At 43.7% G+C, this 17,163-nt stretch overlaps 1 protein-coding gene across 2 annotated transcripts in view; it reads right to left on the bottom strand.

Annotated features, from left to right (window-relative positions):
• The window catches only part of atg10 (ATG10 autophagy related 10 homolog (S. cerevisiae)), an 88,064-nt gene that overhangs the window by 17,752 nt on the left and 53,149 nt on the right, over positions 1-17,163 (bottom strand). Inside the window, exons 6-7 of one of the 2 annotated variants that reach the window (XM_069187507.1) lie at positions 10,918-11,015; positions 8,096-10,511 (exon numbers count right to left, since the gene is read on the bottom strand). The exons of the other annotated variant lie outside the window; for it this stretch is intronic. Of the exons in view, the coding sequence (XP_069043608.1) occupies positions 10,400-10,511; positions 10,918-11,015 (210 nt within the window). The 3' untranslated portion in view covers positions 8,096-10,399. Of the gene's footprint in view, positions 1-8,095; positions 10,512-10,917; positions 11,016-17,163 lie in introns of those variants that run through there. 2 annotated transcript variants of the gene reach the window in all.

Here is a 17,163-nt window from a genome sequence, read left to right as displayed (position 1 = left end):
ATGTGGAATTATTCTATTAAAGGTTTGTACAGTGTTTTAACAAAGCTGTGATGGTCTTGAGCGTTTAAAAATAACAGTCATTGGATTAGACAGATTTTTTTCCCCTTAAACCTGAGACAGGTTCTGAAGCATAATACGCTTTTTCGGATTACCTTGGAAAAAGGCTGGCACATCTTCTCCTCTTTGTGTGAAATGCCGTCTCCCCAGAAACACTGCAGGAAAGCTCATTAAACGGACAAAATGTTTAAGAAAAACCAACCTCTTAAAAAAAAAACTTCAGGTTGAATAATACCACAGTCAACTGTCATCTGACATAACATGGTTTCATTATGGAATGAAGCCCTCAGGTTGGAAGGGATGTCTTAGCTTGAATACACACAATTACAAAACGTAACATTTTGCAGGACTGTAATTTGTTTTTCACCCGCAGGATTGCTGTTGACTTCAGTTTTGGCAAGTGCGATTCAAACCGGACATGAAGCCATCGCCCTTACGCAGCCAAAGCCTTTCCGTCAAGTGTTCAAAATGGCAACATGTACAAAATGTTGTAGACGCTGCCAAGAACTGTAGTATGTTCCTCTCTTTCGTTGTCTCACTCACGTTAACAAGATGACACAGCCGTAACCAAACATTGTTGTATACCTGTACTGTAACCCGCCTCAAGGCATTACAGAACTAGAACAGTCAATATCGATCTTTGACAAAACTGTTGGTACTGCAGCTTGTTCTATTTTTTTTTATAACAATGAACAGCATACAAAGTCAGCAAATCATTTCTAACTTGAGACTGTATACTAAAACCCAAAACATTTTGAAAAAGCGTCAACACGCTTTGTATTGCACTTCTGTAGATATGTAGTTAGCGATTGTTTAAAGTTTAAAGTTCTCAGGGGTGCCCTCTATCGATCGGCTATTACAGGTGTATTACATATCTAACAGGGGAAAAGTGTGAAACTGGTCCAGTTATGGTCAATAACTCGACCAATGAGGGAATTTAGAGTTTGGGTAGAATGATACAACCACCCACCACTGACTTGCATCATGATCCCTTGGATCAAAGTTTCCTGACTTAAATGGTGGGGTGTTCATTCTTCCCTGGCCTGTGTACTGTATGTTGAGGATCCAGTACTCTAATGAACCCCATTGGAGCCACTGAAGAACATAAGGTCACAGACAAGAGGAGGACATTTGGACCATGTAACCTGTTGTCAATGAGTAGCTCGTTGATCAAAGGATCTCATCCAGCTATTTCTCGAAAGCGGCCAGCGGTTCAACTTCACCATGATGGCTGGGTAACTTGTACAGATACCGCTCTTTATCCAAAGAAAGGCCTCCCTTCATGTTGTGATGTGCTTGGCAAGGAGGAAGCACAGGAGGTGGGAATTAACCCTTTAAGAGCACAGTGGTGGTGCCCCTACAGAAAGGCAGTTACAGGTATGCTGATTTTTTTTTGTTTGTGGTGCAGGGGCTCTAGGTCCAAGTCCAAGCACTGAACACAACCCAAACGTGCTGAGAGAGGAATCATTCCAGAGAAAAGTTGGCAGATACATTACTGGGTTTAACATCCTACACTGCCTTGCTGAAGAAAACAAGCCTTTTCAGTCTTTAACAGACAGGATTACAAGGGGACCTGAGCCAAGCATTTAAAACCCTCTAAGGCAATGACAAAGACAAAGCAGTGCACTTCTTCAGAACAGAACAGCTGTAGAAACCCAAACTAGAGGACAGTATTAGCTATGAAAAATACTTGTTAATGCATGTAAACGGCGAATCCTATACACAAAGTGTTGTGGGAGTGTCGCATAAAGTCATGGTGCCAAAGCCAGGTCCCAAGTTCTTTCAAAAAATGGCTGGATGAGGTCCTTGGATCAATTAGCTACTGTGACCTAAGTGGGCTAAATGAGCCAAATGTCCTCATGTTGTTGGGAAACCTCCTCACTTTCTCAACAGGTCAGAGGTTTTAAAGTAGTTTTAAATAGTATAAAGGTTTACAGTACAGCTGTAGTTCTTACTGATAGGAAGAGGAGCACAAGTCCTGTTATCAGGGCCATACCGCCATCCAGTGGCAAAAATGTGCAGATGTAGTCACGACAGGCCTCTGGACCTGCACTTGCTGTTGGGCAGCTGAAAACTATACACGCTGTATCTATGGGCACGCTCCAGGTGATTGACGTAAACGAGAATTTAAAAAAAACTGAATGGCCAGCAAAAACTGTGTTTTCAGCCATGAAACACTGCAGAGAAAGGAGCTGAGCACCAACACAGAAGAAACTTCCCGCTTATGAAAAAGCAGTACATTCTACATTCTTTATAACAGTAAGAAGAGGATGCACACCTCGCTTACATGCTCGCCTACAAGACAGTGGTAACTGCCTAGATCGTCTAGGGTTTTTGAACATGGATCACATTGTAACAGACTGATCTTTTCTGACCCATATTGTGTAAATAGCAATACCTCATTCTCCGGCAACCTTAGGCTATAATACCCTAATTAAAAGAAAGACAGCAGGACACGTTCAGCTTTATTGAAAAATTACCCTCTTGCCACCAAACTAAGCAAGAAACCCTTCTGTGAGTAGTGTCATTAACGGATTAACGGACTAACCAGAAGCACTTTTGCAATTGGGTACACTGAGAGGTCATGCACACCTCATAAAGTGGGAAAAAAAGTGAAAAGTTATTACAACATTATCATCAGGCTTGGGATTTAAAGATCTGTTCGGCGCTCCAGAGGCTGACGAATACTGTATGTACTCACGACATTTCCTAAAACAAAACTGCTGTTTAGATGAGGCCTAGTTTGAACTCGTGCCTGCTGTTTCACGTTGTAAAAAAGTGATTTCCCAGTGCCGAAAGGAAATATCCATCCACACAGGAGGTAGTTTTATGTATGTCACATCAGATGAAATTGTTACAAACATCATGAGATACACTGGATTTACCCAAAAAAAAAAAGATGAGGCTTAAATCTTTAGCACAGGATTAAGTGCAATCATTGCATGGAAAAATTAGTTATTTAAAGGGGAACTGCAATGCTATTTTTCTATTTCAGGGTTGATGAGTGCATTTCAAACCACAATACAACTAAAATGTAGACAGTAACTTGTAAAACCTCCAATTTACAGCACAAAATGGACTCAATTTCCTGGATTCAGAACAAGGCAACAAAACTCGTAGTGATGTGATGAGGCCTTATTACATTGTAAACAAGCAGACTTATGAACACATTACTTTTAAATGTAACAGAAATATTGCTTTCAATTTCAAGATGGTTTTGCCAAAAAATACTTCCTACTTATTCACTCTGCATGCAGATAAGGTTGGAACATACCTGTGGTGAAATGTCTGCTGCACAACGCTCGTAAATCACATTAGTCGTTAAGGTGGCTAGTGAGCAGGAAGGGCCTCATCGCATCACTATCTGTAAGAACTTGAATAGAAGTTTGCGACAACATGGCGACCTACAGTACTTTCACCAAGTTCGGGCTTTTGTGCTTAATTCAAAATTTGTAAATTTGATATTCAATAACCGGTCTGAGAAATTGGTATTTTATTGTCTGGCATAAAGTCAATCACATTTTTATTTCCTATTTTATTTGCCATTAAATATATAATATACAATATGAGAAGGATACAGCATTTCAAGCCATAATTGATTGGCTATTATGAACAGTTTTAAACACCAAAAGGTGTAAGGTGAGGTGCACAGGGAGAACACACAAACGTCATCCCTTCCGAGAAGTAAACTCATGTAAACCAAAACTCATGAGGCAGCAGTGCTAACAGATTTTGCCATTCCCCCAAACCTGCTCGCATTACGGAGGACAATAAATCACACTAGTTGGCGTAGGTGCAGGTTTACAGAGTGTCTGTAAATAAGAGAGTAACTGGTTTGGGGACAGAACTGTTAATGTGACCCATAAACCCGAATTGAGTGCAGAACTGGGTACAGGATGAAAAATTTTGCCAACCAGGAAAGTGATATGTGAGAGGATGGAAACTGTAGAGACTATTGCAGACAACATCACTGGCTTGACCAGCATTAGGTGGACAGGCCGCCTGGGCCAGGACAATTCTCAGAACTCAAATCCTGTCAAAATTCAATGGGGAACATGGGATACACCATTCATTCATACACAGTAACCCACATCACAGCTGCGATGGAAGACAATCCTACAAGAAGCACAGAAGGGAATTGGGCTGTAAATGTTTCCGAACCTTGTGAAAGGAAAGGCAACACGTAGTTCAAGCTGTTCTCGCTGCGCCCAGAAGAAGGCTCCACGCCAGAAACGTTGCGTTCTCTTTCTTCTCTTTTCAGCATGGAATAAACCTTTACCTGTTCCTTTGCGGCCTACGCATCCTGAGGCAGCTCCCCACCTGAACTACTTCATAATCAAGGTGCTGGCTCCCTCTGCTGGTGATCTGAGGATTACTACACACATTCATAAACTTGAACGCAAAACCTTCACGCCCTATCGAATGCATGCTACATTAGACACCAAGAAACGGTTACAAAAAAACAGGTACTGCTTGTACAAAGCACTTTCTACTGCATGTTTACCTTATTTGCTCACTCAGAATAGGGTCAATACCCATTGAAAGTACATCTGCCAATGTAGTGCCCATCCATAATAACAGAGACAAAACCAAACAATTATAGGTCATTACGTTTTATTTCTTATTAAATGGTTATTAAAAAGATCATGTGAAGTAGAAGATTATCTGCAAGGTAGCAGGATCCTTGAGAATGGTCAACATCGATTTATAAAAGGCTTGTTTTGCAAAACTGGCTAGAATTCTTCGAGCAAACAGCCGCAGTAAGGGACATACCCAGAACATACAGTATGATCTGACATTTTTAGACTTTCAGAAGGGTTTTGATTATTCAAAATACTCAAAGGAACGAATGGCGAAAGAGGGACCAAAGAAAACAGACAGAAACTACAGGGTAGTAAATTTAGAACTGAGATCAGGACAAGATGCCCAGCCATGCTGTTGGAGCCATTTGTAAGCATTCTTAGAACCAAACCTGTTAAACTCCCCTCATCCCTTCTGTAGAGAACAGTTTATTTCCCTAATAAAATCTGTCTTGTATGACACTATTTGAGCCAGCTCAAGTAACGTACTGAGGAATTTCACTCAGTACTGTACTGTATGTCACCATGAGAAAGTTCTACACTTCGTTTAGAATTAAAGAAAGAATACACAATTCTGATTTTTTTAAAATTTTTTGGTTAACTTTTATTTTTCTTGAGTTTGTGGAACATTCTCATACAGTCTTGCCACCCAGTTAAAACAATTCTTGAAAACTAAAACACTCAGCTACGAGCCTCAAATTGTTAAGATTCGTAAAAATATATTTTTGTTGCAGCACTACAGGCGGTACAGATAAGGGTTCTGTGGCCCCACTCACTGGAACTGCCTGGTGGGCTGGGTTTGACATTCTGGCTTGTGCACTCCACCAGGTTCATTCAAAACTAATAGCTACTCAAAAATCATTGTGCTTTTTCATCCCTTTGGCCCAGCATTAACTGATGAAGAATAAAGGAATCGCAAAGCCTCAGGAACCTTCGATGTCCAGGACAGGGCCCGTTTAACAGCGGCACATCACTGTGCTCTGCCATTCAAGGCCCATTTAACTGGAAATAAATCTGAGTGCCCTTGCCACCCTTCCTCAGACACAAAGTAAATCTCAAGCTTGTGTTTGTATTAAACAGCACACCTCTGCGCCAGCTGATCAGCTGCAGCCCTTGAGAGCTGGTGTATTTACAGAGTGTGCTTCTGTACCTGTGGTGCACAAAGAGAGGGGGGGGGGGGAATTTTAAAACTGGAATTTTACCCAACTGGTCCTCTCTGCATCGACACTAAACAACGCTGGGGCAGCTGCACATCCAGAGATACTGAAACAACAATCGTTTTCATCTGGAAGCTCTACTGCACCTGTTTAATTTAATAGCTTCATTGTGCCAGCTCTTTGTCAGCTTTCTCTAGTGGTTTGTGTGACATACAATTCAATAGCTATCCCCTGCAGTCAATGATGACTGTCTTGCATGAACTGGTAGGACTGATACAGGATCCACACTCTGTGACAAGTTAAGCAGGTGTCGTTGCAGGAGGCACCTGGCTGTGAACCGCACAATCTAGACTATCTCTTCCTCTCGCTTTACTCCCTTGTTCTGATATCTTTAGGTCTCGAACTGCTGTCCTCTTTACCATATATTCATCCTCCATCTGGTTTGGGCAATACCTGGAGTCTCCCAGGACTTGATACTGAGTTTGGTTTTATAGGGGCGATGTAACACCCCTGTCTGACTCCTGTCCAGACTTTAAAGGGCTCTGCAATGAATTTATTAGCGAGAATTTCTGCATGCTTATTAATATGACGCGGACGTAAGATGCCGATTAATTTTGGAGAACGTGAGTACAGTATTTCAGCAGGATTTTCAAGAGTGCCTCGCAATTCACAGAATCAAAGGCCTTTGTCACGTCATTCACATGAGATCACTCCTAAACTGATCTGACTCGAAGCCTTCTGGTCTGGGATCAAGAGGCTGTGGAGTAAAGTACAGTACTTCCTGTTTTTAAAAGGTCACTCCCAGGGGGCAGGGAATGAAGAAATAACTCACTGGCGTTAGCTATACATGATCTTTTTACTCTTAGCCAGATTGCTTAGATTACATCAGAGTTTGACATTTTGGAAACAACATAGTAAAGAGATGCGCAGATAGAGACCTCCAATTACTGTAATCGTTATAGTCTCTAATAACTACAGTATGTATCTGTGGAAGGATACTGGTCTCTATTTGTACTGTCAATCAGTGCGCCTGGATCTTTACTGTTACGGTTTTGCACAGTATTGACCTCTAGCCATTGCATGTTCAAGTTTCTCTGAATAGAATACAATTCTCAGTTATAAAATACTCCAGTGATAAAGAAAAGATACAAATTTGTTCTGATACAACTTTATCAATCACATTGTTTACAAAATGTTTACAATAGGCAGGGGAAAAAAAGGTTCAAAATATGTTTTCTGATGTCTGCAGAATATTTTAAAAGAAGTGACGGGTTTCTGTTCAGAGACCCAAAGACAGTAGTGGATCTAGAAGTTACCACTTGCCCTAAAAAACAGCATCTAGAACACAGTTTATTTGAGCTGCAACGTGTAAACGTGCAAACGTGTAACTAAAATGTCCTGAAACTTTCAGTTCCTGTTCTTCCTGCTGAACCTGAAATAAAAGAGAATATGAGCTTTGCAAACCCTTTGAGACAAACTTCCCAAAGTTCTGCTAGCCCCACATGATATATCAAAAAGCACAGGACCTAAAGAAAGTCAAGAGATGTCTTTTTATCATTATGTTCAGGTGGGTAGCTGCGTCAGCATGCATAGGCTGCAAAGGATCAAGTAATAGGTTTATTCCATGCTGAAAAGAGAAGAAAGAAAACGTTTCGGCCATAGAGCCTTCCTCAGGTGTGAACAATAATTATAATTATATATTATTATTATTATAATATTATAATTATATAATACACTAGTAAGGAGTGTATAGTTTTTTACAAATTTAGTCATAACATTACATTAAAGATATTGCTGTTCCGGAATTAGTCTAGAGAAGAGCAACGGGATTTTTTCCAGGGCAGAAGGGAATTATCTTCTAGTATTCAAAACCTCAAAGACAATCCTTCAAGAAATGTCTGGGTGAGATCCTTGGATCAATTAGCTATTAATTACCAAACGGGCTAGCCTCTCGTTTTAATCATGTTTATATTCCTATGAAATATCTGCCTGTGCAAGGGGAGGGTAGTGCGGGTGAAGTTAAAAATCCATCTGCAAGAAGAAGCAGTACGGTAGTCGAATCACCATTTCCCCACTCAACAGGGCAAACTGTAATGTTCCACCTCCGCCACTAGATGTCAGAGTTGCTTTGCAGATGTCAATTCTATTACACGCCGAGCCGCACGGTACATCCGTTTTATTTTGTCTATTGCAGACGCAAGATGATTTTAATTTTATTTGAGAAGATAAACGACGGGAAAGCTAAAAACCGTCACATGTTAAAAAGTACTCCAAATTCAAAATTACAAGCATGTCCATCCATCCATTTTCTACACTCTTTATTCAATTCCGGGGTCACGGTGGAGCCCTCACCCAGCAAGCAACGGGGGCAAGGCAGGACACACCCTGGACAGAACACCAGTCGGCTGCAGGATTATAAGCATGTGTTTATAGTGACTATTTTTACATTTGGGGGTAGAAGGCTACTCCATTGCTTTACTGGAATTCTCAACAGGGTAGTTTTAAATTCAATCGGTCATAAATCCTTGCAGCAGTGGTCACCGAAGTGAAACGCCAGTTGAATAGGGTCACCTTTTCTCCCAAAACCCATCTGCGAATCTGCACCCAGCACCCCGCTTTTCTTTTACAGAAAAACTCCTACTGGAGCCCTGCTGTAGCTGACATTCACATCTCAGTTAATTGCGCAGATCTGTCCTTTTACAGTATTCTCCCATATGTGCCAGAACAGGACAGGAAAACCCAAAAGGCAGAAACAGGCGATGCCCAAGCCAATCGACTTGCAGGGAGTAGCCCGGTCCCCCTGCTGGGCCTTGGGGTCCCATTGATAACCCACACACCTTTGTCTTCTGCCTGCCGCGTCCCAGGAAAATGACAGCATTCTCAGAAGTCATTTTGCTTTGATCACACTTTTTATGCGTTCATTCAGGAACAGGGGTCTCTTTCCGCGCTGCTGGGGAGCCCCAAGTCGGCAGGTCTTCACAGACCACTCGTTTCAACAGGCTTGGAACAAATCGATCACCGTTCACATGAAGTTAATTGACCATTAAAATAAGTAATGCAGGGATCATGTGGGACTAAACCGAGTGTCCTTCATCCCTTGAAGACCAGAGAGCTCTTAATTGATCAGTATTTTACGGGGGTTCAGCCATCTGCACTGGGGCTCTCCAGGCGATTAGAGCACAGAATACCACAGAAACAGACATTGAACACACAGCTTCCAACTGTCTGACTTTAATCATTCTTCTCGTAGTAGTATTATTCTCCTATAAAAAAAAAACACATTCATATTGAAATGCAGCAGTTTTATCCTTTCACTGTTAGACCTACTTTGTTTTTTTGCTCTTTCGGTTGACCGACGTGAAATAAAACTGAGGATCCCATGCAGTCCAGCACTCCCAGCACCCTGCCTGATCCCGAGAACAGGCTAGTGTTCAGATAGTGGAAAGATAAGTCTGTGGAAAAATCGAACAACATTGCATTACAGATGTTGTGATCAGCCCTGGTGTTTTTCCTTTTCCAGTGGAATGGAACAGGCACATCTGAGAGCCGATTACCTACAGGAGGACTAATTACGTCGCAAGCCTGGGGGGTCCTTGTCCAGAAGGAAGACGGCTCAAGATGAACAGCAAGGCTCAACTTGCGTCACAAGAGTCGAGGCTGGAGAGGCTCTTCCCGAGCTGTGTTTTTCTCCTCCGGCAGTAGGGGGAGGCACGCCCTCGTGTGTGAGCTTGGCACCCACACTCCCCCGATCTGTTCAGTCACGTCCGCCACAACGGTGCTGTGATCTCCTCTGATTTCACTTCCAGATGTAGGCAATCAGAAGAGCTCGCCCCTTCTCGCCACTGAGGGTTGCTGTGTGGCACGGGAGCATTCCGCTTCCCAGGCCGCTGTCAGCTGATGGATGAGAGAAGGAATTTTTACAATTCGAATGGCTAGGCACCGACACCAGGGCCCCCATCCTCCACGGGAGGGGACGAGCTCGGAAACGGGCCGGGACTTTCTTTGAGGCTTCCGTTAGAGCACCGAACGGTCCGCGTTTCTCTTCACTTCGGCTCAGACCCCACGCAGTTGGTTGCCTTCCAGCACAGACCGCCGGCTTCACCTCCTCTACGGCCACCTAACAACTCGAGTCGCACCACTACGTCAACGATGGCAGGGGTGTGAAAAAAAAAAATGAAACGTTATGTATACTGTGCCACCCTAATAACTGCAGCTATTAAGAGGTCCCAGGGGGATGAGGCCAGGAACTGGCAGAGCAGACCAGTGGCTCCTCTGGCTGCTACAAAGACAGCAGTGTTGCCTTGGGTCCGGTTAGGACAGCATTCCTCTGAAACAGACCTGGTGGTAGAGATGCCTGTGGGTCTTGGGGCAAGACTAAAGAGGAGACTGTACTTCCCTTATTATAAAGAGGTTGCAAGGTTGGCAGCAGGAGGCCAGGAGCGTTATAACCGTGCACGCCTTAGGCGAAGGTTCGTTTCTTCCACCTCTGGGACGCACAAGCCCGCGCCAGTCTCTGAGAAGTCGCACGCCTGCTGGAAAGTTACCGGGCTGTAAAGAGCTCTCTGGAGGAGCCCCGGCTCACCGCAGGGCGCAGGCGCGGGCGCATCAGTCTGGGGCAGCAGGGCTCGGCCACGCCGCGGTGGCGTAGCTCAGCGGCAGGGAAAGACCCACCACAGGCCCCACCACGCTCAGCCAGGCTGCGATGTAATTCAGGCTCCTGCAGGGAGGAAGAAGCACATAAACGGAGTTGCGTTTTAACTGCTGTTTATATACAGTATATAAGTGCTGCTCACCAGCATTTGATCCGAGAAGCTTGTCTTATCAATATAAGATCTAATATAAAACCCAGGGTCGGAGAGACTAGGATAGGCTCCCTTATGATGCTGTTTGCAGGTCAGCTCAACAGCTACAGTAGCTCCTTGTTCATCAAGCTTTCTCTTAAGGAGAGAAGGTTTAATACCTTACATGGTTACATCTCCAGAGTCTTAGAAATGAATTAGGGCAATTCAAGAAAATGGAGAAACGCTGAGATGACAATTTTGAAAACCAAAAGAGGATCTTGTGCATAAGACTCAAGAAGCTGCTTGTTCAGGTAAGGGAACAGCACAAAGACACAAACCAACCTGTTTTCTCCTTTAGCTGCAGTTACTATAGGACTCATAAACTCCTGCGTCCTACAGGGATGGAGAGCGAAGAAAGGCTGCCCAAGGAGAGGATGCTCCTACAAACAGACAAGACAACAGTTTGTAACGACAAATCTGTACATTTTCTGTAAAACAACTTGCATACAATGAAGCAAACAAGCACTGTAGGCCTTTCGTTTTACACACAGAAAAGCTCCAATCCTTTTTATTCCCAAGACAAAAACTCAGAATCACCCTAGAAACAAGTTTAAAAAAAGCTACCCTCTTGAATGGTCCTCTGCACATGTACTGTAGTTTTCCCTCTTTATATCACCCTTTCAATAAAGCCAACCTTTCTCACTGCCAATTTCAATGCCCATCCAAGACGTGGTGTTTATATACTTATGTATTATACTATTCACATCTGTAAGTTAGAGATCATTTGTGCGCTCAGTTCTCGTGAATCAAAACAATTTAAGGAAACTATATTCTAGGAGGAAAAAGAACAATTACACCATTATCATCAACACGCTCCTTTCTTCCCCGAAAAATAATTTAACAGGTACATGGGGGGAATCGGGACACTTCAGCATATTAAAGGACACTGCCCAATAATGTCAGAACATTATTTACAACATGCCAACGCCCTCAGCATGCAACCAAAGCTAAGCCGAACTTTCAAACACAGACTGGCCAGCTCAACCCCACTGGACCTGAGTCTTCCCTGAGCTTGAAACATCAAGCTGGAGGAAGTAGGCAAACAAACTATCAAGCAGAGGAGCCCAGGGATGATGAAACGGTACTATAGCTTGCAGCGACTGCAAGCAAGGCACCCAAGACAACCACACGAATGGCTCTGTTCCTTGCCAGAGAGGAGTCTGGGTAATACAGTTCTTGAACTCAAAAACAAGATGTGCCTTTGTAATAGAATTCGATGAAATGACTGAAAAGATCAGATCATTTACTTGGCTGATATTTTAGACCTAGACCCAATGTGGAGGGTGGCACAAAGTAATCATCCAAAGGAACGGCCAATGCCAGGCGCTAGCTGTTGCGATTGTCTCAGCTGGGGCCTGGTTCTGCAAGTGTGCACTGTCACCTTCAGAGAAAGAAGGACATGATCTTGGGTAGGTGGCTCCAGTGAAATGTAATTAACACCTGATACATTCAATCACTCTTCGGCATTTAGGGGCTTATTTCGCTTGTTTAGCCAATACTAAACTTTGTACTAGAAAATAATCATCATCAAGAATGACAACGGCTTTTCATAAACTCAGAGAGAATGCCACCTGAGCAGGACTTCTCTTATACTTACATTGCAAACATCAGTACAGCCCCACATATATTGCTGGGTCAGCAACACATCCATTTACATTCACACATTTCAACCTACCATACAGTACATGTATTGGATTTCTTCAATGAATTAATAAAACAATTGTTAAAATAAGCAGCCAATAAGCCTCTTGCACGTACTCCACCCTATCCATGTCTAGGTCACATATGCCAGACAGTTGGTTGCTGTTTTCCCAAATTTTCCAGAATGAACATCGAAACACAAACCAGAGGGCACAAGTGAAAATGACTATACGGGGAAGTGCAGCTAAAACTGAGAACAGGAGACACTGAACGCAAAGGATTATGGGAATCTAGAATGCATTGCCCGGCTGTGTTGCCAAAGCTGATCCCATGGCACCTCTCAAGAAAGTGCTGGATGAGATCTTCAGATCAATCAACTACTGTCAGATGGGCTAGATGAAGTGATGGCCTCTCGTACTTCAAATCCTGGTCAGGATTGCAGCATCTCCAAACCCCACACTGCCTGCGGACACTGGACACCACGTCATAACGGCTGACAGCAGTCACAGACCTTATATCGACCCTGCCCATCTTCTCTAAACATCTCTCTTTGCACCATTCAGAAGCCAGTCTCAAATAAACGCCACCATCTGCTGCTCGAACGCAGATGCGAATTCTAGTTCACGAAAATCTCTTCAATTAACACGGAGCCACAACAAAACTGTCAGCACCAATATGGGATTTTCATCATAAACAACAGTCCAACGGTTGTTCTGTGCTTTAGCGCTGTAGCAAAGTACTGTGCCCAGCTTTAAAGACGTTCAGCAGGACATTAGTGTGTAACAGCATTCATTCCACACCGAAATTCCAAGTGTTGTTTTCAACAGCATGCAATTCACAAGTGTTTACCCCAAACCATTTTTTAATGATATGCCACTGTAACAGTACACAGAAAGACAAATTGACGCATTCTTGATTTTAGAACAAGCTGGAAGGCTCAATGTACTTATTTTATTTTGATTTTACAACAGGTATTTATTTTTTACAGAACAGACTTATTCAGTGCCATCAATAAGTATACTGAGCCTTCCCAGCTTGTTTACAGGCACAGTATTTAAACACTGACGTGACTTTTCCCCACAGGTGTGTCTTTACGAGCTTTATAAAGGACTGGTATGTAAACAGCAACCAGATCTCTTTGCATTTTTGACCAGTCTTTGGCACGTACAGATATAAAAGTTGAATACAGAATTACATAAAAGGGGTTTGCAAATACTATGAAAATAATTCACTCCCTTTTGTCCCTCTTTTTAAGCTGAAATTGCCAATAGGTTTATTTTTATTTTCTACCTCGGGTCTGGAAACCGCTGTTAATTAACCGCTTGATGTTTTAACCTTTCGGACCAGTGCGAGAGAAATGACCAGCAAGAATCGCGCACAAATAGGGCTCTGAGGGATCCGTCTGTTAATCTGTTAATTGTTCTGCGAGTCTCAACTGCAGGAGTGGAGTGATTCGTTATCGATAAAACGCCCAGCTCACAAACTGTTCAAGAAGTCATAAATTAGGTTCTTTCTTTTGCGGAAAGCTAGCGATAAACTGGGTCAGCGTTTCACGACCGGTGTGCCTTCAGACATGAAAGAGTCTGCCACGGAGTCGCACATGAGACAAATAAAAAATGAGTAACAAATTAAAACGTTTACGTGTCCGTTGTGTGCTGCAGAAACGGCGTTCGGTGTGTAGACAGACAGAGGTCACGCTCTGAGTCCGTGGGGGAGCGGTGTGTGGTTTCCAAGTCAGACGGACACAAAGAACAAGAAGAGAGAAGGCCCGAGAGCTGCCGAGCAGGGGCCCCGTGTGTCACTGCCACCAGCTCCTGCCTGCATGAGGAGACTGCGCACTTCGAGGCAAATTCAAGTCAAACACTGAAGTAAGTTTTGCTTGTTTAATGTTTTTTTCTTGTATAAAACCGAGAACAGGAGGCACTTGTTTGCCTGAAGGACTGTGGGAGTATGGAACAAGCTGCCCAGCCATGTTGTTGGAGCTTCAACATTCATAACCAGCTGACTGAGATCCTTGGATCAATTACCTACTAACTACTAAATGGGCCAGATGGGCTGAAAGGCCTCCTCTTGTTTCTAACCTTTCTTATGTTTTTATATTAATTAATAGTAATGTGTTTGGATGATGATGTGATGGGTTATGTGTGAGGAGGAGGTGGAAAAGCTTGAAAACTAACCTGGGCTCACTTGACCGTGGCAGCTTTGAGCTAACTAAGAGATGATGCTCTCTAGAAAAGTAAGAGCAGGATCATAACAAAGACCGGGCTCAAAGAGGTGAAGTCTGGGCTACTGGGCTCAAACTACGATCCACAAACCCGGCCTTATCAGTAGAACCTGTCAGAAACCCAGCGCTTTTCCTCAAAACAAGTACGATTACCTCACTCCCCTTTCCAAAAACCTGCGCAAATGGGTAGATAAAACTCCAGAACAGAGCGGTCGGGGAGTCTTTTTTCCTTCTTTCAGAGAGCAATAAAGTAGTTAACTTAGGAGTTCATTAACATGATTTGAACTCAGACACTAGTGGCTCGGACCTCAATCCAAGGTTTTGAGGTCTAGACTACTAACGTGCCCCCTGAGTAAAGGCTGATTTTAAGGAAAGAAAACAAATTCATGTTTCCCCACGGGAGCACAGCGGAATTTAGCAATTCCACTTCGGTGACTTGCTCTCACAGTGTCAACTTCTACTTGACAAAAAAGTTAGTTTCATAATCCAAACGGTTTAGGATCCTGATGTAGAGCCAGTAATTTGCTGCCTAAAGTGTTCTGGCTCTCTGCCTCTGCGCTGTGGGTTCAAGATGTTCTCACAAGAGTTTGACCAAAATTATAATCATCTGAGATCTTTCAGATGCCAGTATGCAGTATACTAAGATTACTTCATCTGAGGTTCCTGGTGAGAGACAGCAAACCACTAAATATCCCTGAACAGCCACTTCGTTTAAAAATGGATATGAGTGACTTAAGGAATACCTCATGCTGCAGTGCGCTCATCTTTTGGGATGAAGATGTCCACGTTTGGTTGCTCTCCCCACTTCTCCGTTTTTAATGGTTTTTGAATTCACTATACCCATTTCAAAAATAGTACGTAGTCATAACTTGAAAACCGCACATTTCGAAAAGCAAAGAAAGCTGGTTTCAAGGTTCAAAAACAACACTTGAAAATTGCCGTTATGCATACACACATACTGTACAGTACCACGCTAAGAACACAGAGACAATCCACAGGCTCAGGCAGGAGCCTCAGTGACATTAGGTTGGAAATCGCAAAATGAACAAAACGCGCAGAGGGTGAAGGTGGTTTCAGAAGCGCTTGTTACAGAGAGGTAATATAATAATCCCTTACAGTAAAAAGAAATGTATTATATTTACAGAACATTTGCTGACTTGATCTTCACATTCACACACATGGAAACAATGACACCCCTCCTTTCTGGCACCGAAATGTGCAGAACCTGCACAATGTCAAAGTGTGCCACCACTTCTCTATGGCATCTTAAGTTGAAAGCCATTAAAGGAGCATTCCTCTTCCTAAATCTCTGCCACCCTGCAGAAGAAAAAGGGTGTAAAGACTGCCTGGCTCCTAGCAGACCCCAGCTGATCCGAGCATTTCCAGCGCCGACGCCCTGCACAAAGGCAGTGGGGAACCGTGTGGATTTCAGAGCTCATCAGCACACGGTTGTTTGCCTTATCCTGAACTCCAGTCGGGGATCACAGCAGCTGACCCGCTAAAGGATCCCCCACTTAATATCCTTTCTTCAAATCCTAAACCTTTTCAGTTAAAAACATGCAGCTTGAAACCTCACTTAAATCCAGAAGCTTAATTTCTATTTATCTGTAAGCTAAATAACTCCTATCGTCACGCTGGCAGTTTTTCTTTTGGTGAGGGGGGAGGGGGGCATTTCTCAAATGATTTCTCAAGTGCAGGAATGTAGGTGGCTTCAGTAACGCCCTGCGAAATCACTGGACGATTCTCAGCTTATTTTAAGGTGGCCGTGGGTTTTATTTCTATTCGTGGCAAGTCTGTGTGGACGAGCTGTGAGTTTTGATGACTCCAGCGCTGAGCAGCACCACGCTTTACCCTTGTCACTGTACCAACACCAAGTTGCCTCCCCAGGCTCCGAATGTAAATTACAAGGGTTTCATGTTGAAACTGAAATTATACCCTTGAGCACAATATAGAGGTAGAAAATCAATATCTATTAGGGTGCATTTACAGTGCACAGGGGTCCTGAAATGGCTCAGGCACTACTGTGCCCTGAGAGATAGCATTCCCTCTGAAGATTTCAGTATTATCATTCTGCGCTGCTTGCAGAAGGAGGGTGCAAGTGGAAGCTGGCTGAGTCAGAGCCACATTTCTGCTGCCGATGGCCCCAGTGAGTCAGTAGCTCATGGGAGCTCCTCTGGCTTGGGGCGGCTGGATAGATCTAAAATAACACCAGCGTTACACAGGCGCCTGCGTCTCCGCTGGTCCGGGTGAGTCACGGCGCGTGCGTCAAAGCTCAACAGCCCTCAGCCCTTTCTGGAGAGGCGCGGATTCATTCACAAAACGAAGCATCTTCTCGGGGCTCGTTGGCAGGCACTGCAGCGTGGGTCTGCCCCCGCTGTGAGGAATGCAGGCTCACGAAGGCGAAGAGGCACGAGTGGGGTCCTTAGCCTCGCTCGGCGTGGCCGGGCGATAATTAACGCAAACGATTCACGGACTCCCGAACGCAAGGCCGGCAAGCCCGCGGGTGTCATTTCACCGGGGCTTCAGACATGCAGCCTGAAGCCAAATGTCTCACTTCGCAGCCCACAACGCCATGGGAGATTTTCTGCTGGGAAAACAACGTGCAGCTTTTCAGGTTAACCAGATGGACGTTTCCTGTGACAGACAAATAATATTAAAATGCA

This window comes from Lepisosteus oculatus, chromosome 3, assembly GCF_040954835.1.
Source record: "Lepisosteus oculatus isolate fLepOcu1 chromosome 3, fLepOcu1.hap2, whole genome shotgun sequence".
Taxonomy (NCBI): Eukaryota; Metazoa; Chordata; class Actinopteri; order Semionotiformes; family Lepisosteidae; genus Lepisosteus; species Lepisosteus oculatus.
This window is presented reverse-complemented; position numbering and strand designations above follow the sequence as displayed.